Below are 23,625 nucleotides of genomic sequence, written 5' to 3'. Positions count from 1 at the left end.
TTAGACGAGATATAATATTATTAAATTATAACATTTGAAATAATGTTTCTATATATCTTAACAATTTACGTAATTTTAATCAGAATATAACAAAGAATCCTTTATCATATCATGAATGGCAAAAAGAAAAAATTAATAAACAAATAAACTGACGTCTATTCAACCTGAATATTACGCCTAAACATACAGTATCATCATCCAAATGGAAATCAGTGATCGAAACTCGCCGTTATCTTCGTGAGGTATAATCTGACATCCAGATATTTCTGGCTTTAATTGTAGGCCTACTTTTTCTTTTCATTAACAAAATATGTTCATATAACTTCATTTCCTCATCATCTGAATATTCAGATTCAACATAGTAGCGTTCGTACGTAATTTGTAAAATATATTACTTACAGGTTATATATTTAAGTACGATAATATATGTAAATACATAACCTGTAATACTTCTCCCAACGAGTGATTACTATATACAGAAAAATGCTTTCTGCATGAAGGCAGTGCATAGATGATCATAGCGAGGTGTGATCTGTGATAGCGAGAACTCGCCAAGTGTGTGGAGGAAGGCTCTTCGCCTCTTTCTCGCAACACATTTCCCGCTAGCGAAAACTCTTCAAGTGTGTTACGGGCGTAGCCTCTATATTAGAGAACATTATCAATTATCCTGATTTCCCCGACAGTACTGGCGCGCATGGGTATTACGACTTCCTGCCCGTGCGAAATATTTCCCACATCCGTCGCATTTATATCGCTTATCTCCAGAGTGCGAGCGTAAGTGTAGTGTGAGAGAATGAGACACCGAAAAACACTTTCCACAAATATCGCATTTGAATGGCTTCTCGCCGGTGTGCTTCCGTTTATGTAGTCCGAGAGAGCTCGAATTCGAGAAACATTTACCACAATCGTTGCATTTAAAAGGCTTAACACCCAAGTGTCTACGCATATGGAGTGCTAGAGATTCTGATTTGGTGAAACGTTTTCCACAGGTTAAGCAACTGAACGGTTTTTCGCCAGTGTGGGCGCGGATATGATGTCTGAGTTTAGCGCGTTCAGAAAGGCATTTTCCACACACCTCGCATTGAAATGGCTTCTCGCAGGTGTGTTTACGTACGTGAACACTAAGGCTAGCCGGGCCTGCGAAATATTTGCCACAGATATCACATTTAAATGTCTTCTCTGTGGTCTTGCGCACATAGGGTCTAGGAACTCGAAATTCAGAAGAACATTTCCCCATGTATGAATTCGTGTGTCTTCTGAGCGTCTTTGCAGCTGCGAAGCCTTTGCCGCAACTATCGCACTTGAACGGTTTTTCTCCAGTATGCGTACGTATATGGTATTTAAGCGTTCCTGCATCTGCGAAAATTGCGTCACAGACATCACACTTGAATGGCTTTTCACCTTTGTGCCTGCGCATATGATCCTTCAGGGAGTATGACGTGGAATAACATTTGAAACACTGTTCACATTTGAACTGTTGCTCGCCTGTGTGTAATAGTACATGATCTCTGAGGGTGTCCCCACGCGAGAAAGATTTTTCACAGAATTCACATTTGAATGACTTCTTGATCGTGTGAAGCTCCATATGATTTTTCAGAGTCTCGGCTCTGGACAAAGTCTTACCACAGACATTGCATGGGAATGACTTTTTGGCAACGTGTTTACGTGTGTGGTTGTTCAAATGTTGCTTATCCGAGAAACACATTCCACAAATATTGCACATGAATGCAATGACGTCTGTTCGTATAAATAATTGTGGGCTGAGATTATCAAGAGTCGGTGCCGAGTTGGAACTAGCATTACACGTGTTTGCATAAACTGCTGTGTGTTTGAGAGAGTCAGTCTGCAAGTCGTTCCTTATTTTAAGGAATTGTTCGTGTAACTGGGGATTAAACACTCGTACACATGAAGCATTGTCTGAAATGAGACTACTTTCAGGAATTCTGTGTTTCACCTGTAGCACTTCATGCTCTTTAGTCCTCACGCTGCAAAAAAAAAGATTATTAGTGAAGGCAATAGCAATCAATACAGCGGAAATAATCAATGTAACCATGAAATAGTAAAATATAATTAGTAATTTTCTAGGTTATGAAAAATTAAATGAGAAAATTATAGAGAATATCTGTAAATAATTTTAATACTCTACCATGGATTAAAATTCAATTACTCTGAAGTTAGAAATTGTGCAGCCCCATAGTATTAAAATATGTAATACCATAAACTCCGGGCTCTATTTACGACATAATGACACTACTATTACAATATAATAAAGCAAGTAATAAAGGTTTTGGCTTTGTCAAAAACAAAGTTATATCATAATCTATACTAATAATAAATCTGTAGCCAAAATTTTTCTGGTGATTTTCGATTTTCCAAAAATAATTGGTGTTAACATGTATAATTAATCATCCTGAAACCGAAAATCGCTTTTTTGACATTTTTGTTTGTATGTCTGTCTGGATGTTTGTTAGCTATTCACGCGAGAAAGACTGAACGGATTTCGATGAAAATTGGAACATAAATTAAGTTCGTTGTAACTTAGATTTCAGGCTATATGGCATTCAAAATACTTTATTTAAAAGGGGGGTTATAAGGGAGCCTGAATTAAATAAACCGAAATATCTCACTTATTATTGATTTTTGTGAGAAATGTTACATAACAAAACTTTCTTTAAAAATGATTTCCGATAAGTTTTATTCCAGGCAATGTTTGATAGGACTGATATTTAAGGATATACAAGAGTTTTAAAATAACAATACAATACATTTCCACCGCCGCCTGAGATTATAGTGATGTTGTTCCGTAACTTCTATGTGCAAAATATTACATTTTTTAGTAGGAAGAAAAACAAAATTTACTCATTCTATGGCAGTAGTGCATAGGCGATCGTGAATTCTTACATTTTCGAAAGAAAGAAATATAATTAAGTTATTTATATAGTAGATTGTATCATTTGCTGCATCACTTTTTAAGTTATTTAATAGAGCAAAACTATGAAAGCGATATGTGACATAGGAGTTATTGCAGGAATGACGACGATGGCTACAATGAGATCAAAACAAATGACTCCGTCTATTTAAGGCGGCCTTGACGTTTATCAATATTAATATACAGAGAATATTTTGTGTGTTTGTATGAAGTAATCTTAGAAGCTAATTAACCTTCACTATATGAAATTTGTAGTTTCTCTAGATGAATGTAATGCTACAAATGAGGACTGAAGTAAGATGAAAAGAGATCTGTATGCACAGAAAACTTGATATTCTGTCGAAATATTGTACAACTTGATTATTGCAACTTTATTTGGTCCACATAAAATACTCTAATTTTATACACTCATTTTACCATAGAGATCACTGGAGCAGAGTTATTTCTGTGCTCATAATTTACCCATATTCGTTTCCTGTGTTTCTTAAAATAATATTTATGTAGGGTACCTCATTTTTTTATTTGCATAAACAATGACCTACAACCAAGCGAGTTGGCTCAGGCGGTAGCATTTGAGACACGAATTCGGGGGTCCCGGGTTCAAACTCCGTGGCCGACCAATCTGACTGGGGTTTTTCATGATTTCCCTTAGTCATAAAGGCAAATGCCGGATTGGAAAGACACATGCCATGATTCATCACCGCCTCAATTACCAATACCAAAAACATTAATCAAAGTCTATAATCAGTTACATGAACACAAGCCATCTACAACACACAACAGAAACAGGAACTCAACAAAGAGTAAAAACGGCCTGCTGATATACCAACACATTCCAAACATGTGACATGACCACAGATGTTAAGGCGTGAATAAAATAAACTTAATAAAAAAAAAAGATGCACAGTAAGGTTAACATAAAAATTATCTTCGTACACAATCAACTCTATTAGTTTGGAGTGATTTATTAAAGGATGTATTCAAGACTAATTTAGAAAGATGTTAAACGAATTATCTTTGCACCAAATGAGTGGTCTCTGGACCAAAATGATAGCATTTTAATTATTTAAATACAATTTAAATTAAGTAGCATATTAAACGATTTATTCTTCTATCAAACACGAATGTTCCCTGGACCCAATGTTCTATTTTAATTATGTAATTACTTTACATTTATTTCTAACAAGTGCAGCGAAGCGCACAGGTACAGCTAGTTACTCAATATTTCTTAACTGCTGAATTCAACTGTCAAGATTATACATTGAATGTAATTCATAACTTCCAATACTTCAGAATGCCTCTGTTTACACTTCTTCTCCTGTATGTTAGAACTAAGCAGAACAATTAAATGTCCTAAACCTGGCACAAAAAGGAGACATGCAGAAGCACTCACCTCTCTGTTAAACCTTTGTGCTCTTGTTTCGTTACTTCCAGTTTATTGACTTCTTCTTCAGCAACCATTCCAAATGTCTCTCGCTGGAAGTAATGAATATAACAGAGAATATTTATCCACGTATACGAAGAATTCAGAACTACTTTAATACAATGTACATAATTTATTTTTCCAGAGGCAGAGTCTGAAAGCTTAGCATCACAATCTGAGACCATTGTGCTTACCATTCCTGTTCTTCGAATAAGTTATTTGAAGGATTACATTCTTCAATTTGCTTTAGAGATAAATATCGTTTTCAGATGAGTGTGTGACAATAGTGTCACCTATTGAGAACTATTAGAACCAGTAGCGTGCGATATATGGAAGGTAAGGGAAAGGGGAATCATTGCTTCCCCAGTTCATAAAGCGAAAAGGAAGAAATTCATTGCAGAAATTGGGTATTTTAATCGTGAGAACTGTGAATTCTCTAATATTAGAATGTCCGAGCGCCTGTCATATTCTATAGACAAGAAATTACTAGAAACCATTAGCGCACTGTCACTGTCACAGGATTCCACAGCCAATGGGTCGAACTTGGGTTCCGTCTTAATCACATCCATTGTAACTGAAACAAGTGTCACAAAATTACTTTTTACTGCTCTGACAAGATACTACATCTTTCTCCTAACTAGGTATGGAGGAGAGGACAACTTGGGAATTGATTCTCATATAAAAATACAACTCCCACCCATATTCTCCTTGCATTCACCTTATTCTCCTTGTTTTCCCATTATTATCCTTGTTTTCCCCTTCTTATCATGTTTTCCACTTCTTCTCTCGCCTTCCTCTTGTATTCCGCTTGTTTTTTTTTTGTGTTCCTCTTCTTCTCCTTAGAGAAGGATATACTCAATAGAGTTGGAATTTTATTAAAATTTAAAAGTGCTACACACCCTGTAAATAATCGTAGATAGCCTAATTTGCACTTTTTAGGTTATTCTGGACGAAGTGTTGGGTGCCAGAAAGTAACACAACATGTCTAGTAATACCCGATATTATTTATAGTACGAAATTGTAAAAGAAAAATGGTGCTTCCTTTGGTCTTGTTCTTTTGTTGAATTACCCAAGTTAAAGGCCTGTTTTACAATGTTTACAATCTTTGCAAATTGTAAACTTTGCTTGTAAATTGTGAACTTCTGTTTCACAATCTTTGTTTGTAATGTTGAACTTTACAAAGGAAATCAAATCTTTACTAATTAAATTTTGCTTACTTTACAAGTAATCTGTTTCAAAATGAAGGGTAATTTTACAAACGTGTAAACTTTACTTGTAAAATTAGCACATTTTCTACAATACCTCTGAGATGTGTAAAGTTCGATATTGCAACAAATTATGAATAAATACAATAAAGAAATACTTATTAAATTAATTTTTGAGTAATTGGATAATATTAAGAATTAAACTAAAGCAGTTTTGATATTATTAAGAGTTCTAATGACTCAGACGAAGATATTGAATTTAGGCCTAATCAAACGAAGACGTATACGTAAAATTCTCCGGCCAAGAATTAATAACACGTTCGTATCATTGTATGAATTTAATGAAAGGTTTCGAATGAGTTCCGCGCTATTCTTCAAAATACCGCGTAAGTATTTATATACGAAGACTGTATTTAATAAATAGTCTACCCGCACTTAAAAAAGAAGTTCCCTGCACCAAAAATAAATAATTCAATAATGCAATAGCGACACTACTTGCGCGATATTCTGAAGTCGTTTCGAGTCCCGTTTCTCTGGAATCTCTCCTACAAGATATGGGACATCATATATCCAACATCCAAAACAGAAAGTGATGCCCTAACCTCAAAGCGAGAACTGTATTGTTTTGCATTGGTTGCATACTAGCTGTCAGTTCCGTGCGTTAGCAGATAAGCACGGAATTTCTAAGATATCAGTGTGCAAAAGTGCCCACAGGATAGTTGATGTTGTTAAAAGAGTTAAATTCGGGGCAGGTTTTTGATCACCAAAATGTTATTTACTATAGCACAGAATTTGTATGCTGCTGCTGCTGGGATCACTAATGTTTGTGAGGTTATGGATGCAACATTAATAAATACTGATGGATCAACACAAAAAATGAACCTGATTTTGTGGTTAGACATCGTAATTATTTTATCTATTGCATATTTGTACGTGGACCAAATTTGTTATTTACTTATTTAATTGAATTTGGTGCTAACTTTAGTCTTTTAAGTAATAGACGCATTGGTATACTCGACCAATCACAACACATGAAACTCCATTGTCGCCAATATATAAAAATCTAAATACTTTTAATTTTCTTTAACAACACTTTATATTTTCTCGTGGTGAAATATGAATCAGCAAGCTTAGAATAATCTATTTGAGTACAAAATATAAACATATGTATCGGTAGTAATAAAAATACAGCGACTTTAGCACTGCTCCTTAGCGATTTTTGCAAACTGTCGTTGGTAATATTGTGTAACCAATAATGCGTATTTGTAAATTTCTTTAGCTGATTTTGTAAAGTTCGTCAAACTTTACAAATTAATAAGGTAGCATTGTGAATCACAATTTACAAGCATTTGTAATCTTTTACTTGTTATTTGTAAATTGTTAATTTGTAATTTGTAAGGATTGTGAAATCGGGCCCCAGACGTTCGGATTTGGACGGGACAGTTCCAACTTTCAGAGTCATGTCCCTTTGTCCCCACTAGGTTTGGCCAAGATGCTTGGATGTTCCGGTTTACCGAAGTCAAATGAAATGACCAGATCAATTTGAAATGATAAATGTAATTATTGTTTAACTTTCAACATCAGTGAATAGTTATTAAAGAGTATATGCAAAGTTAGGACGTTAGCGTTAGGTTAAGTTGTGGGTAAAAAAAAAAAAACACGTGGCATGAGTAATGACGTACCGGTAATAATTTTTTTTTTTTCACATTTCATAAAGTAAACCCATTTACAGAAATGAGTCAGTAGTAAAATTCCTAGCATGTTAGATATGCCACTCTTGCATTTAATTATACAGTATAATATTCTTGAATCACTTTTACAATTACAGGATTATTAGCGTTTTCATGGCTCATAAGTTGATAACCCTGTAAGTACAGTTCGAAGTATGGAAAAAGTTAAGGTGCATCTACACGGTTCAACATTTCTTTCAACTTTACGCATTCAAGCAATGCATGAAAGATTGATATTTTGTGATGTCTGGTGGCATTTGAACTTCATAGTTGGCAGAACGTTTTGGGTAGTTTTCGTCAACCACGTTGGATTTTGCCCGTCTTGTAGGAAATTCCTGATAGGCTATTTAATATTAATTCGTAAATATATACGTAGTGAAGATGACGTTGAAAACGGCATACTATGTAGACACAAAATCTTAATGCATTATTTAATTGAGCGCGCGTTTTAAAATTGATTCTTTATTTTTCCCAGATTGCATGCCTACGCGCAATGCAAAACTGAACTGTTTAGTTGCAGCTATGTAGAATAGGCCTAATATTTGGGAACTATTTCAGAACACGGCGTAAGTTCATAATAATTGGGCATTATGTTATTTCATTATTCAATTGTTTTATTAATGTACTGCCAGCATAGGAAATTAAAAGCAAACACTGAAAATACCTTAGTTTTGTAGTGTGGAGTAGTAGAAACTCGATGTGATCACTCGGAGAGCTGTGGTGCCACCCAACCCGCCCTAAATAGGTTCCTTACTTATATAGGAAAATCGTCGTACTTGAAGGAAGAAGGTGGCCATATTCCGTCGTTGTGACGTTATTTGAGGTGGAGTGGGAGAATGATTGCTGTGTCGCCAACTGTGTTAACCATTCATATTATTTTACACACCTAACTAAACCTAGTCTAACCTAACCTAACGTTTAGCACACCTCTTGTAACATTCCTCACAGTTTCATTTCGTTTGCCCATATTGGCATCTCTGCTACACCTGAATCATATCGCATGTTGGAATTCTGAGTCATCTAGTGGAAGTGAAGTGAAACTGCGACTCTGTTAATTACGTTTCCGAAGTTGTTTCTGGGTTAGCTGGAAGAATTATTGTGTCAATGTAGTGATAATTGCATTTATATCGTACAATAAAAATTGAAATGTGTCGTGACTGAGATAAAAGTGTTCTAAATTGATTTCCAGCGCCACAATCCCAGTGATAAACGTATGAATATTCGTTAGGAGTCCGTTGGAAGTGGCAGTAGAATAATAAAACTTGACCAATTATTTATTTCTTTTTATGTACTTATTTAGCCTATCTAATTTCTTTTTATGTACTTATTTAGCCTATCTAATTTCTTTTTATGTACTTATTTAGCCTATCTACCCTTGTACTGTACCATTAATACATGTTTTAAATTCATTTTAATTTAGCCTACACAGTCTCTGTACATAAGTACTTACGCGGTATTTCTGGGGTAACGAATATTTGTACCTGATCTACACAATTACTACGAACTTGCGGTAGTTACTAATTTGGTCCCAGCTTCGACTCTGAGAAATATGTTCACCTTAGTTATTATGATAGAGAATACTGTAATAATGTTTTATGTAAGAATGAAATAAGTACTTACATATCTGTATTTCAGCGTTGTTTCAAATATTGGTGATGTGTAATATTACAATAGAATATAACATGTTCCAACTCGGCAGAAAATGCCTGCTGCCTAATGCATTAATGTAATGCTGACTCAATAGTATCATGATATGCACTTTGCGTGATCAAATGGCCGTGATATGTATATGACACGTAGAAGACCGTGACAAACAGATGCCAGCTTTATCTCGTTCCAGATAAGATAAGTTATTAAACAAACACAATGCATCATAATACGCCACCGATATTTGCACATAGCGATTGCACGTTATGGGTGTAGCATTACATTCTGTTAAATTACGTTTGCCGTGAAAGACTAGCGGTACAAGTTTCATTATAATTCTCAACTGATGATTATCCGAATCTTGTACATATTCCCCTCATATTATTGTTACCTGTAAACTTATTCGACATGCTGCTACCCTCGATTAAAATAGGTCACACTGCTCTCTCTGTCACTCATTTATAATTCATAAATATATTACCTTTACTTGTACGAAATTCTTCGGTGGAATAATTATATAAATTGAATAGGTATTGATCAATATCCTATACTTGTTTTTTGAAAGTTGGAACATAACAGGAGCGTTGCGAACGGAAAAAACAACTGAATGTCACATAGCGTGGTAGGCCTGTTGCTATGGTAACAACGGTTGAGGTGCTACACTTACCGTTCCCACATGGCGAGTGATTAATAGCTCTCTTGGCGACATTTATTGTGCACACTGTGTTAGCATTGGTACGTCGTCTTTAATTCTCTGTCGATTTTTGTATTGTTTTCCTACCTTTGCATCAATTGTCAATTAATGTTTTAACGTCAGCCATCTTAACGACAATTCATACCTTCCATCAGCTGGCAACGTGATTGTCCATATTGGCAACATAGCACTGTAGTTCCAAGTTCGGCCGCTTAACTGTCATGACCCATCTTTAAAAAAAATAAGTATATATATATATATATATATATATATATATGTTCTAGAGTATATGATTTAAGTCAATATTAACCAAATTTGCAAACGTCTTTAAACTTTGCACTTTACATTTCCTGTGTACACTGACGTTCAAAGATGTCGGATCCTAATAATCGATAGTGGTCGATAATTTGTTGGTGTAAATGTAGATTCTTTAGTTATTGCTTCTATGAATAGATGGCGAAGATAATAGTCACTGTTGCCAATACTGTAAATAAATATTCCCGCATTATAGAATTCAATTTTTCATCCTATTCAACTGATTGTAAAACAACACTAGGTTTAGCTGAAAACCGCTGATATTGTCAATTGTGATAATATTTAATGTTTAATTTACATAACCATTTTCTCTGACACTTTTTAAACTGTCACAATAATAGTGTCACCTATTGAGAACTAGCGGAACTGCTTCAAAGTTTGTCATTTTTTTTTTTTTTGTAACATTGGTTCTGACCTGAGAGGATAAAAAGGTTTTGACTTATCTCGTGGTTGGAAAGTTCGCTTACACGAACATAAAATCGTAGGTCAGTGTACATATCACATATACTACAGTTGCAATGCGATGGAGGCAATGTTTTAATCAATGCGAGATTAGATTAACATGATGATAACACGGTCTAATATATACAGTCGCGCAACTTCAACACTTTTTTTGCCAACATTCGCGACACTAGCGCCCAAGCGGCAATCAAGGCACTGGTCATAGTCTCGTTCAGCCAGCACGTGCTGTAATGGGATGCGAGATGTTATAATAACGTTTTAATCATGTGTCGGAATAAAGGCAATGTGTGCAATGACGAAAATCGCAGTAACAACAAGTTTAAATCTCCGAATTTGTCGTTCTTCATATTCCCTAAAGACCAAGAGAAAACCATAACTCAGTCATAACCAATAATCCACGTTGTAGGTAGCCTACGTATTGTGTTCTATAAAACATTATTTTATTGCTTACCAGTTACCTATTTGTATGTCAGGAAGGACAGTTTAAATAAAAACAAAGTAAATACCTGTTACAGTAAATTATTTTTTTTTTGCAGAGATCATGTGTGTAAATGTGTAACCATTCCGATTTTGGATAATGTATCTACAGTTTTTAATGCAAGTAATTCCATAATTTTTGTATTCGTGTTTTTTTCTTTATATTTGTCAAAAGTTGAATGTTATATAGCATTCAAGTAGGTATTATGGTGTTAATTTTGCAAGAATTCATGGAGTATAATCCTTTTGCAAAATAGTCACTTCTTGAATAAATCCAGACTGTGTCGAAAAATTTCTGATGTGTTGGTGTAGATTCATGTAGCGGACGTATTAAGTTCTCAAGAAATAAAAGAGCCTTTTTAAATTTAATATAAAAAGCAATCTTTTCTGTAATAATTTGCATGACTGTTATTGGTGCTGATTTTACATTCCCAGTGATTATTTGAGCCATTCAGTGCAGAAGTGGTGTAAGTCAGAATCAGGTAATGAGTTTAAAGTAAAAATTCTGTAAAATACAGCGCAAAGTAGCAATTAATATATCCTTCGTGCTATTCACTGACTATTAATAGTTTAAATATATTCTATATTAACTGCCGATTTACGCTGTAGTTTACAGAATGTTTACTTTAACCCCTCATTACCCATTTTTGACTTACACCACTTCTGCTCTGAAAATAAAATTAGGCCTACATTTTCTGAGTTAATTGAAGTTACAATTTTTTCAACAAAATTGTGTGTTCATTTATTTGTTCTCACCTATGTCATATTAACAGTAAGTGCATGTAAATTACGTAATATATAGGGTAGGATATGTTAAAATCATGCAGTATGTGTGAAAACTGGAAATGTAGCCTAATGTAAAATGCGGTAAACTTCCCATAAAAATTTAAACCATAACATCAGCACTATTTGTGACTGAAAATAATAAAGGAAATACCGGTTCTTAAGAAATGGAAAAATAATGAACTTCATATTAATGTTTAAATCCTCTCATTTTCTTTATTTTCAAGTTTATCACAGCGGCCGAGTTTACCCAAATTTGCGGTATGCAAAATAGTTAATTTCTCAGGAAATAGGGAGAGGAGTTCACCACGCGATGTACCCTACGAGATATTCCCTACAATTTTGAAGCTAGTAATTTTTACTCTTCTCACAGGAAATACAAAGTTCCAATGATTCATAAATATATTTAGGAATGAATTGAATTAACCGACCACGCAACGAACAATTATATTATTTCAAACCATGATACGTGATCAGGGCCATGATTTAGTTGTAAGGAGCAGAAAGAATTACGTTTATTCCCAGCTTCTGAAACTTGTAGATTAACTGCGTGTGAAATTCTTCCAGGATTCTATAGTAGAATTAATAAGAACCATGTACACTTATTTTATAGATAAAAATATAAAACAAATTACGCAAAACCCGTTTTCTGATGTGTTATCATATGTCGTGTGCACACTTTTAACTTGCCTGCCGCTAGAGGGCTACTGTCGCGCCAGCTGTCAAATGTTGGCATATTTTATACGTATGAGTTGCGTGACTGTATCTATTAGACTGTGATGATAAGGCTGTAGATTTAGATTTAGAGACGTCCTATTCAACCACCGCATAGGCGGAGAGAGAGAACCGTTTCCTTGGGGGGGGGGAAACAAAACCATAGAATCTCCATATAACGGGGTTATGGGAGACATCATTTACCTCCTCCCCCTGTTATCCCTGGATTACTCAGGTGGGGTGTGGTAAACCCCGGTGCGTATATTTCAACGAAAATCTAAGCGATGGAGCTAGTGTGTACTCTGTGCATCTGTATACCTTTCAATCACTTCCAGAAGAGTTCACTTAAGAAATTGTTTAAGTGAACTAAGAATAGTATATTTAACTGCGTCTATCTGATTTCTGAAACTTGCAGAAAAACATATTAGGTATTTAAAATGGGGTTTGTGAAACCCCACCTGAGCAATGGTGAGAATATTTATAACATGAGTAACGCAGGGTTAAACAGTAGCGTGCAAATTAATCCGAACACGACATATTTTTACATTTTCTGTCATTGTTGGCCTCACAGCTGCTCATATCGCTTTAATTGACATCAGTAGTACGCGTAATTCCATTGTTGAAGGTCTGTCATTATTATTTTTTTTATAATATGTGACATTTTGCCTGTCGTTTTGTACTTATACTCAGTTGTATTGAAGACTTAATACTGCAATCCTGTGTACATTCTTCGTCTTCACAAATGGATGCAACTCCACGAAAACGGTCTAAAATTATAACATTAGCAGAGCATTCTTCTATGACAAAGAGGCAAATTGCTGCAGAATGTCACATCGGTTTGGCTACTGTTAATTCGATCATAAACCGATACAGGGAGACTGGATCCATCACACCACAGAAAAAAGGAAACTGTGGCCGGAAAAGGAAGACTTCACCTGCAGATGATCGTTTAATTGTCAGGAAAAGTAAATTAAATCCTAGACTAACTGCTGTCGACTTAACCCGCGAGTTAATGGCTACCACTGGGGCGAATATTCACGTCACAACAGTGCGACGTAGGCTTTTGGAAGCTGGACGAAGGGCTCGTAAGCCTATTAAGAAGCAACTGATAACCCCTGTTATGTGCAAAAATCGCTTAATGTGGGCAAAATTACATCAACACTGGACAGTGAATGACTGGAAGAATGTACTGTACTTTTTTCTGATGAGTCTCATTTCGAGTTCCACAGCCACCGTGTTTTTTACGTACGGAAAGGATCCGAAAAAGTAACAGCAGCTCATTTCAAACAAGCACCCAAATACCCCCCTAAAGTAATGTTTTGGGGTTGTTTTACACATGAAGGGCCTGGGGCATTAATACCTATCAAGGGAATGATGAATTCTGACAAATATATTCTCTTACTGGAAACCAGAATCGTACCCCAGCTGCAAAAATCATTTCCGGATGGCAGAGGTGTGTTCCAACAAGACCTGGCACCATGCCATACGTCTCGAAAAACTACAGAATTCTTCAACAAGAAGAATATTCAGGTACTCCCCTGGCCAGGCAACTCACCCGACATCAACCCCATTGAGAACTTGTGGTCAATTTGCAAAAGAAGAATGCAAAAAATGGATTGTTCTACGAAGGAGAAGATGATTTCTGCCCTCATTGGTGTATGGTTTCGCGATGAAGAAATGAAGAATATTTGTGGGAAATTAGTGGAATCCATGCCAAATCGTCTCAGAGCTGTTATTAGGAACAAGGGAGGCCACATAGATTACTGAGGCATGTCTTAGATCCTTTCTTTTTTTATCCCGTTTGAGTGTTTTTGCATAAGTAATTACGTTCGGATTAATTTGCACGCTACTGTAGCTTGACTGTGGTAAGTATATCGGAATATGATCATTTAATAAAGGTATTTTCGTGGGGCATGTTTCTTACAGTGTTACATCCATACCCGCTATGTTTCGGACCGAGATGTAGGCCTATAGGGCTTGAACTGTAGGTCTACTACAAATTATAATAGGGCATAACTTAAAACGATTTCCCTCTTTTCTTTCACTCATACAAAAACATATGCATGCATCAATAAAACTACGTAACAATGCTAACAGAAACTTTTTTTATATAAAACTTACCTTCCTGATGTAAACTATAATTATTTTATTTAATCTCGTATTTAAGCGTACACATTGTACCAGGATCACTTTTCTTTTTTCTGCAGTGTGTTGCATGTTATTTATTCAGGGACATCATTTTATTTTTACTAACATTTTAAATTTAACTTGGCTATACCTCTGGATCAACGCCGTTTGCTACCCCCTTCCACGACTGGAGTTCGATGATACTGGCGTAATATACAAACAAATCACTTTACTAGGTATAGGAGGGATGAAAAGTAGTTCATCCATTTACGTAAACTAGGAAATATCGCGCTTTTGAGTTTGATCATTTTCATTAGGTTTTTGTTTAATCAAAGTACAGTACAGTATTAACAATGAGTGTTTTTACTCACAAACTGAGCTGTCCATGTGGACGTATTCATTATGCAGTGTATATTATACTGTCTACAGCACATTAGCGTTCAATATAGAGAATGAAGTCAAATTGAAAAATAATCATAATATGAATATTTAAACTCATTTTTAAAAATCGTGGCCGTTCATTTCGATACAGGCTTCAGTTCTAATGTGCATATTATCGCACTATAGACTATTGCACTTAATCCCAATTACCAGTTTCGTCCTTCGTACTAGTAACTCATGTTGAAATAATTCTGTACCTACTCTATAAAAGAGTACCTTACGTACTGTAAATTTAATCTTCACTTCTGCCCGATCCGAAAAGATAAAATTACTCAGACATACATCTACTGTCCGTCCAAGTGGTTATGTCGCAGGGTCGTAGAAAGGGAGGAAATCACGTGACAGTTAATCACTTAACGAGGCTCTTTTATTTAAGTTATTTTAAACAGTTGTATAATATTACGTAGACGTCCAATTCCTAACAGAAATTAATGTTCTCAGAAAAGAGCTAAGTCAGCCCAGCCTCTAGCTGGCGAATAAAAGCTGGAGGGGGGAAACCGGAATACGACGTAGGCAAATGGACGACAGTACCTGTGCGAAAATGATTCAATATTGAAAGCTCTTTCGGCACTGGAAAACGCGAACATAATTTTGGAACGTACTGTTTACTATGACCGTAAGGCAACTATGACTATGTGTGGTCTTGGATCTGTGTGGAGGACGGTTGAACTTCATTAGTAGAAGGGGTGGGAGTGAAGTAGAGTACATTAAAAAACTCAGGTACAATAAAAATTGAAGTAAAAATAAAATGATGTCCCTGTACATCTCTAAGTGGCGGCCTGAACATCTGCAGATTTCTAACACAAGAGTACTCTCCCCACGCCCCCAATACTCCGACTGAGAGTCCGTATACTAACGTCAATGTTAATTCATATTACGAAACGAAAAACTATGTCAATATTATAACATATGACTGCTAATATTACGAATAAACATGTAAATATAATGTTACTCGCATGTAAAAATAATAATTTTCAGAAATATAAAGTTACTAGCAATTACAAATGAGTATATCCACTACAGACGTCCACACTTAACCGAAACGAACACTAGGATAATACTGTAATTGTGTAGAAAGAGGTCACAGAAAGTTATGAATTGCAAGACTGCCAAGTGCCAACTTTTACGCTGACACCAGTGGTTTCTAAGATTTGACAGCTTTCTTTCAGAAATGCTGTTTTAGACTATTTTGTATCATTCGGTTTATTCGAATTTTCAATTTACATTTTTATAGAGATGACAAAATAGATTTAATTTCGTGCCTCAATGAAGATAGACAGAACTCTCTCTTCCATTGTATGTTGCATATTAAACTATGAGGGAAAGTGCAATGAACAAGCATTTGACATGTTAATAAAATTATATGTGCCACTGAATAGTATAATAAAAGTAATTCATACTAATCTGGCTGTATTTATTTCATATTTGCGATGCTGAGTAATTTTTTATTCTATGTATGGTAATGTATTTACTTACAATTTTTGTGTTATGAAAATAATTAGTGGTATCAGCTTTTTTGTTGTCATTTCTTTTTGAAAACGATTTCGAGCTTTTAATTTGGCAGCCCTGTCAACACGCAGTAATAATAAGTGACGGAGGAAATAATTTAAATACCGATATAATGATATTGTAAACTTAATTTGGATAATCAATATACGGTACATTGCAGAAAATATATCGATATATCGAACTATCATCAATATATACAGCTATTCCGTAAGCAAATTGCATTTTCAGTTGTACAATTACTGTATTGCAATAAAATTAGGCCTAAGTTTACGTAAATTTTAATGTTCCTTTTCACCATTGAAATTAACATCATAACAGGCAAAAGCATAAATGTAAAATTGTAACAAAAAATTATACATTCTCAATACTATATGATGCAGGTCCTACCCTAAATCAAAATTATAGTTGGAGGTAATGTGAACTTAAAATAAATGATATAGTGGGAAAGAGTTAAGTGAACTCTACTTGATTGTGTATTTGATATTGGAACACGATTCAAGTATTCTAATTTTATATAGGATTCAATTTAAGACACAGATGTAATACTCTTTTCTACGTAATAACGTAATCATTTTTAAATGTAGGTAAACAGAATTTGTAATTATTTTTTAATGTCAGTAAACCGTACTTAGAATGTTACAAGTTTTAACAAACTGCACAGTTGATTTGAAACAATCCTTCAATAGTAAGTTCCCATTGCAAGTTATTGTTATACTCCAACTTTCCAAACAATGGTGATGATGATCAGTATAGAATTTCTATGCACTAAAAGATATAATAAGAAAAGAGAATGTCAGCACTAGGTTCTGCATAGAAATCATAGACGTAAACAAATGTCACATCGGTAATAAATCCTTGTTTTTCTTTCCATTTCAGAATATAGAAATAAAATTTTGATATCCGTTCTTAGGTCAGACCGTTCTATTTCAGGATGGGAGTTGCTCTTGCCTTAGAGAACATTAATAACGATATTAAAACAGTAGTAGATAAACCTCCCGTCTGTCTCACGTTCGCACACGCTGCATTTTGAATTTGGTGCTGCATATTAAACAGTTTGAATTCGAATTCCAGTCTAGCCAATTAGAGCAAGGTATTGATTCTACTGGATATTTCAAGGTTGCACAATTACGTAACTGTCCACCTTCATTAGCGCCATCTCTCGGGAATTATCGCAGTTGTCTAGTGTGGATTTTGCTGTTTTTGACAATAATAATTCCAAACAAACCAATACATTATACGATATATTGAATCAAAATTTCGATACCGGTATATCAAAACGAAAATATCGGTATTTCGTAAAAACTGATATATTGTCCCCATCTTTTGTTAGATTATACACACGCACGCACACAGATAAGTTGGTAAGCAGGGCGACAAACTGAGAAATACAAACGTACAGTGGTCAAATATAACTGTACAAATGTCACTTTACACTTTAAAGCAGGGGTTCTCAGAGCCGTATCTTCGTATTCTATATTCTTTCCGTTTTCACATGCCGTATTATTTTGATTTGTTGTTCATCATCAGGGTTAGGATTTTGATGACCTATAAATCATGAAAAGATGTCCTAAAAACAAAGCATTTATGAACTAAAAATTAAAAAAAAAAAAGTCCTAAAAATTGATCATACATAACTGGCTTAGTAAGAATATTAATATGCAGACTAGCAAGTAAATTAAATTCTAGTACCAACAGTCAAGTTTATTTAATTTTACACAATATTTCTAAGTAGTACACTTTAATTAATTATTTTACCTGCGTAGTTCCATGTAGTCCACCACAAGGCCACTCTTATCCGGAATTAACAGGTATAGAGGAGTCTATATTGAAGGGGTGGTTGGACTGATCCATTACGTGGGGGTGTACTACGTTAAAATGACAATATTTGTGTAAAAGACGATTAAAATAATATACAATATAATGGGTATTATTGAAACAATATGTAGAGAAAATATCGAAGGAAATAAATAATATTTTACATTAGTAATGGGGATTTATAGCCAAAATTAAATGAAAATACCCCAAAAATGACCGAATAAAACAAAAAATGCTGTTATGAGTTGTAAGAGGTAAAAAATGCTAACAAATATGTTTTAAAACAATCAGTTTATCACATAACATATAAATACTAAAGCAGCTATGTTTCTGGCTTACTAGAAAAAAGATGCAATTTCATCAAAATCCTAGCCCTATTCATCATATACTGAAGTAATGGTTCTGTATAAAAAAAATTGAGAGCTGCATAGCTCTCTAAAACAAAAATGTTTTGTAATTGTCATAGTGAAGTTGGTCTGTAAGTATGAAACTTTGGTGTATTTTTATTTGAAATAGAAGACTGTCCAGAAGGTAATCACAATGTAAAAATACTATAAAAGGCTGTTTTGTATTTGTTATTAAATTATTTATTGCACATAACGATAGATATTTCGGGCAATTATGTTTCACAGAATTCACGAGTTACTACAAAGATTCTACACTGAATCGACGGGGAAACTATATAGGAGTATTGTTTGTATAAAAATTAGCTGCCAGCAGGGTTGCCAGATTCTCTCATCAGGAATCCAGAACTGCATATAGTTAAATTTGCAATAAAACTGATTTTATGAATTTGAGCGAATTATATAGGACCTTAGTTTTTAATTTTCTTACATTTTTGCTAGGTTATGAAACTACGTTTGAATTATTGATAAAATCTGGAAAAACATAGGCATACCGGTAATATTAGAGCCTGATCTATACAGAAAAAAATGCGCGATAATACAGTGATTAAATCCTATCAATAATAAATCAACTTCAAAAGAGCGTAAAGAATAGAGACAGGTTACTGTATACTAATACATACTATAGTACTATCGGTTTTTATTTCAATAGAGTCCGATAGGAGGCGACAGGTGGTGATGACATTGAAGGACAGGATCTTGAACAAAATGAATGAGGAATTTTAAGAGTGGTTTTATAGAAACGAGCAAAAATGTCTTTTTCATATTCCGGACAAAGATAACTCAATCCAGGACACACCATTAAAATCCAAGACGTCTGGCAACCCTGACTGCCTACTATTGAATTGCGCGGGGTAATCTACAGTCGGACACTAAAGTCTACATACACCCCCATTTTTAGCATATCTTGTACAACTCTGAATGCACAGATGTTAACGTGAAACTCTATGTCTGCGTTCACTTCCATAACAACAAAATCCAAGGTATTCAGACCAGTATCTTGCACTACATGCTTGATAGATGCAACTGTTTGTGTTTACTGAAGTACACAAGTCAACATACACTGCGATTCTTTCGTCAGTTGTAGGAGAGACGTTGCAGTGAACACAGTGAAATTGGTGCAGTTTGTTGATACAGTAGCTGTGTATTACAATACATAATTTGATCGCGTATCATGGATCCAAAAAGAACTGAAATACCAGTGGAAGTGAGAAAAAATATAATTGAACTCAATAAAAATACCTTTCCACTGCTTAAAATTGGGGAAATTGTTAGAAGGAGCCATGCAAGTGTCCAAACCGTAATAAGAAACTACAATGATCGAGGTAGTGTAGAAAACAAAGCTAAATGTGGAAGACCAACAAAATTATCTAACAGGGAGCAACGACACATCACTAGAAAAGTGAATTCAGATCCCAAAATTACAGCTACGGAGTTGGCGGTAGATGTCGCAAATACTATTGGAAATATTGTTCATCCCATCACAGTACGAAGACTTCTGAAAAAGCATGAGTTTCAAAGTAGAACAGCAAGGAAAAAACTATTCATAAGCATGGTAAATGAACAGAAGCGACTAGAATTTGCAACTCTGCATCCAAACTGGAATACAGTGTTCTTCACGGATAAGAGTAAATTCAACATCTTTCAGTATGATGGAAAGCAAAAGCTCTGGCGAAAAATGAATGAAAGTTTGAAAAAGAAAAATCTTGTCCCATCAGTGAAGCATGGTGGTGGAAATATTCTTGTATGGGGTTGCATGTCTGGAGCTGGGGTTGGGAATTTAGTAGGATATAATGGATAAATGGAAGTATTTCACCATATTAAAGGAGAATTTGAAACAATGTGTTGAGAAACTGGGGCTAGGAACAGACTGAGTGTTTCAGCAAGACAATGACCCCAAGCATACGGCCATTGTCGTAAAAGAATGGCTAAACAGTTGCATTCGCCTCCCCAGTCACCAGACATCAACCCAATTGAACATCTTTGGGGGGGAACTAAAACAAAAGAAAAGACAAGAAGGATTTGAAAGCTGCCTTAGTGAAAGAGTGGAATAAATTTACATCAGCGGACACAAAAAAATTGGTGGAATCTATGCCTCGACGTTTAGAAGCTGTGATAGAAGCAAAAAGTGGAAATACAAAATATTAAATGGTGCCTGAAAGTAAAAATAATCAAAATGTATGTTGACTTTTGTACCTGAACGGTTTTTCTTTTGTGTGCTTAAGATGTTATTATATGGAATTGTTATTAATAATGCAGTATATATGTTGTTTTTCATTTCCTAAAATGTCTGTTTATGTCACAGAAAGTGAATACATAATATTTTCTTTATTGATTTTGAATTTAGGTGTTATTTTTAGGGTGTATGTAGACTTTAGTGTCCGACTGTATATCGGAAACACTTGGTTCAATTGCAGCCTACAGAAAATGACGTAAACAAATAAATGATTCTGTACGGTAGGTTTTTATAAATCAGAAGATACTAATTAAGAACATTTGTCCCTCACTAAAATTACTGTTAATTTTTTGTGTAGTAAATTGAGACCAATGAGGGGAAAAAACAGCAAAACAGTTTCCCCTTTTATCAAGATTTTTAGAATGACTGGAAGAGGAAGTGATTTTTCCAGATGTTACAGAAAAAAAAAACATGTGCGCCAGTCTCCGTTGCACCTCCGTGGCATTTTATCGCATTTTTAATGGGTTTAGCCCAGTGTTTCTCAAACGTTTTTGAAGTGGGGACCACTTTTTTAAGTCAGAAGAGTTCCGCAGACCACCTTACTCTTGTTCCTTTCGAAAGCAAATTTATTATTTTTGTAGCACATTTTAATACCAGTATACTTATATTTTAAAACAGAATTAATTAGAATATTTTTCTATATTTTTTGTAGCCAACCATAAGTAACTTATAACAATTCCGTGCAATGATTGTTGATTCATCGCTTGCCTGTTATCAGTTAGTTGTTTGAAATCCTAATGTGGTACACGCTAGTAGTTGTCCATGTCTCTGTTAAATAGTGCCCATTATAAATAATGGAAAACTGGCTTCGATGCGGATCTTTGAAAACAAAAGAACATGATGATGATACGCTTCATTTAGGTAGTGCTAATATTTCAGAACCTGTGTGTGAAGAAATATTTTAATATCTTTGATTATAGTGCCATTAAAAAATATCTAGTCCTAGTCAAAGAAAAAAATACTTTCGTAAATATGACAAGAGTTATTTGGAACTTGGATTTAATTGGTGTGGCAATGAGAATGAACCAAAACCTCGCTGTATTGTTTGTTACGAAGTGCTTCCAAACGAGTGCATGAAACCCGCGAAATTGAAACAGCACTTAGAGACGAAACTCGCAAGTGTAAAAAGTAAACCTGTCGGATTTTATAATAGCCGGAGTCTAAAATTTCTCATATCTTCATCTGGAAAAAATAAATAAAAAAAAATGCAGAAACATACCCGATTTTCAACAAGTAAAGATGCAATTTGACACGTTCTATTATTGATGTACGACGTACTGTACGTGCCCATTTCAATGTGCAGACTGGGTGTCGGCAATACTATTAAGAAAGCCAACAATACATGAAAAGGTTCGGTACTTTGGTCCTCTGTTATGAATTCGGATGGTCCCTGGCTAGGTTAGAGGCTCGGCGCCAGATATGCAGGGAAACGCCACGTTCATAGTGCTTTAAATCCCTCTTTTGTTGCTGAGAGTAGAGTGGGAAGTGGGTAGACGGGTAGGGTAAGAAATTTCATAAAATATTAGTACTGGGAGAAAAAGTGAAAGGCGATTGCCATGTGTCATTTCCAAACTCTGATATTTTCAGCTATAGTGTGATACGCAATTCGTTTGAATTATATTTTTTCTTTTGTCTTTTTCGAAGGACCACAAGGGCAGAACTCGAGGACCACAGGTGGTCCGCGGACCATAGTTTGAGAAACGCTGGTTTAATCTATTTTATGACGGTTTACCAACGCAGTGGTTACCTAGAGTCTCAATGAAATGGTGATAATGCCAGCGAAATTAATCCTGGGTCCAGCGCCGAAAGTTATCCAGCTTTTGCTCTCAATAGGTTGAAGAGAGAACTGGTGAAAAGCTCAAGATAATAACTTGTCCGAACCAGGATTTGAACCCGAGCCCGCTCGTTCCACGATTAGACTATCCTTTACTCTATCATCAAGATGGAGGGGAAACGAGAGTGATGGGACAAGAGCTCCGAAACTTATGGAGGTGATGTGAGATTATGTTTATTAACAAGAAAGGGTTAGATAGTTTCGCTGGTTCTGGGGGTAGTGGCAACAGGAGTGTCGCGATGGCACTTTGTAATTTAGGAACTCGAACTGAGAATTCGAAGTGGGGAGAGTTACATGTGTAAAAGATCTGGATTTGAAAGATCGCTACTAACATCAGTGAAGTGGAGGAATGTTTCCTCAGCGTGTCCAATCTGATCAACGAAACGAGACCTGTGATTTTTTTATTACGTCGGAGTTTCATTCAAAATCTCTGCTATAAAGCCAGTCTACACGAGTTCCTATTTTATTGTGACTACAGAAGAGATGGAGGCTATCAAATCATTGTGGACTGCTGAAAAAGTCCTCAGGAAAACTTGATTCGTTTAAATGGTTCTCTAATATTGGATCACACAGACGAATTAACTCTAGAAATAATTTTTCTTTCTTATGAGGAAACTCACATCATGAATAAGTCATTAAAAGATATCACGGTTTTTCTTAACTTCCTAGTTACGCATTTGATTTTCTAATTTTTTCGGTACTGATTAAACAGGTCACCAATTCTTGTACTTTCCAAGCTATTCAGCCTGACGTCAAAAAATTACTTTCATGTAGAGATGAGCTTAAACGATATTTTCGAGTATCTGTGACGACTGTGACTGTGACTTTTATCGGTGATTTTGTCACACCGATATTTTATATCGATACGTAGCATGAATTA

The 23,625-nt window shown here is 35.1% G+C and overlaps 1 protein-coding gene across 2 annotated transcripts; it reads right to left on the bottom strand.

The window, feature by feature from the left end:
• Positions 1 to 507: 507 nt before the first annotated feature.
• LOC138692088 (zinc finger protein ZFP2-like) lies at positions 508 to 9,033 on the bottom strand. 2 transcript variants are annotated; one of them, XM_069815016.1, is made up of 4 exons: positions 8,908 to 9,033; positions 4,547 to 4,926; positions 4,323 to 4,405; positions 508 to 1,985 (listed from the first exon to the last, which is right to left on the bottom strand). In XM_069815016.1, the coding sequence occupies exons 2-4, from the start codon at positions 4,547 to 4,549 to the stop codon at positions 659 to 661; spliced, it is 1,413 nt and encodes a 470-aa protein (XP_069671117.1). In that variant the 5' UTR covers positions 4,550 to 4,926; positions 8,908 to 9,033; the 3' UTR covers positions 508 to 658. The 2 variants fall into 2 exon arrangements, with proteins under 2 accessions (XP_069671117.1, XP_069671116.1); XM_069815015.1 differs by lacking the exon at positions 8,908 to 9,033 and having other exon boundaries at positions 4,323 to 4,664.
• Between the last annotated feature and the right edge of the window lie 14,592 nt (positions 9,034 to 23,625).

Source organism: Periplaneta americana, chromosome 16, assembly GCF_040183065.1.
Source record: "Periplaneta americana isolate PAMFEO1 chromosome 16, P.americana_PAMFEO1_priV1, whole genome shotgun sequence".
Classification (NCBI taxonomy): domain Eukaryota; kingdom Metazoa; phylum Arthropoda; class Insecta; order Blattodea; family Blattidae; genus Periplaneta; species Periplaneta americana.
This window is presented reverse-complemented; position numbering and strand designations above follow the sequence as displayed.

What these genes read in the sequence shown, in the direction of transcription:
- LOC138692088 (XM_069815015.1), bottom strand. Translation starts at nt 4,549, where the DNA reads ATGGTAAGCACAATGGTCTCAGATTGTGATGCTAAGCTTTCAGACTCT. An exon ending in CACAAAGGTTTAACAGAGAG is followed by an intron (nt 1,986 to 4,322) that starts GTGAGTGCTTCT and finishes TTTTTTTTGCAG; the next exon opens with CGTGAGGACTAAAGAGCATG.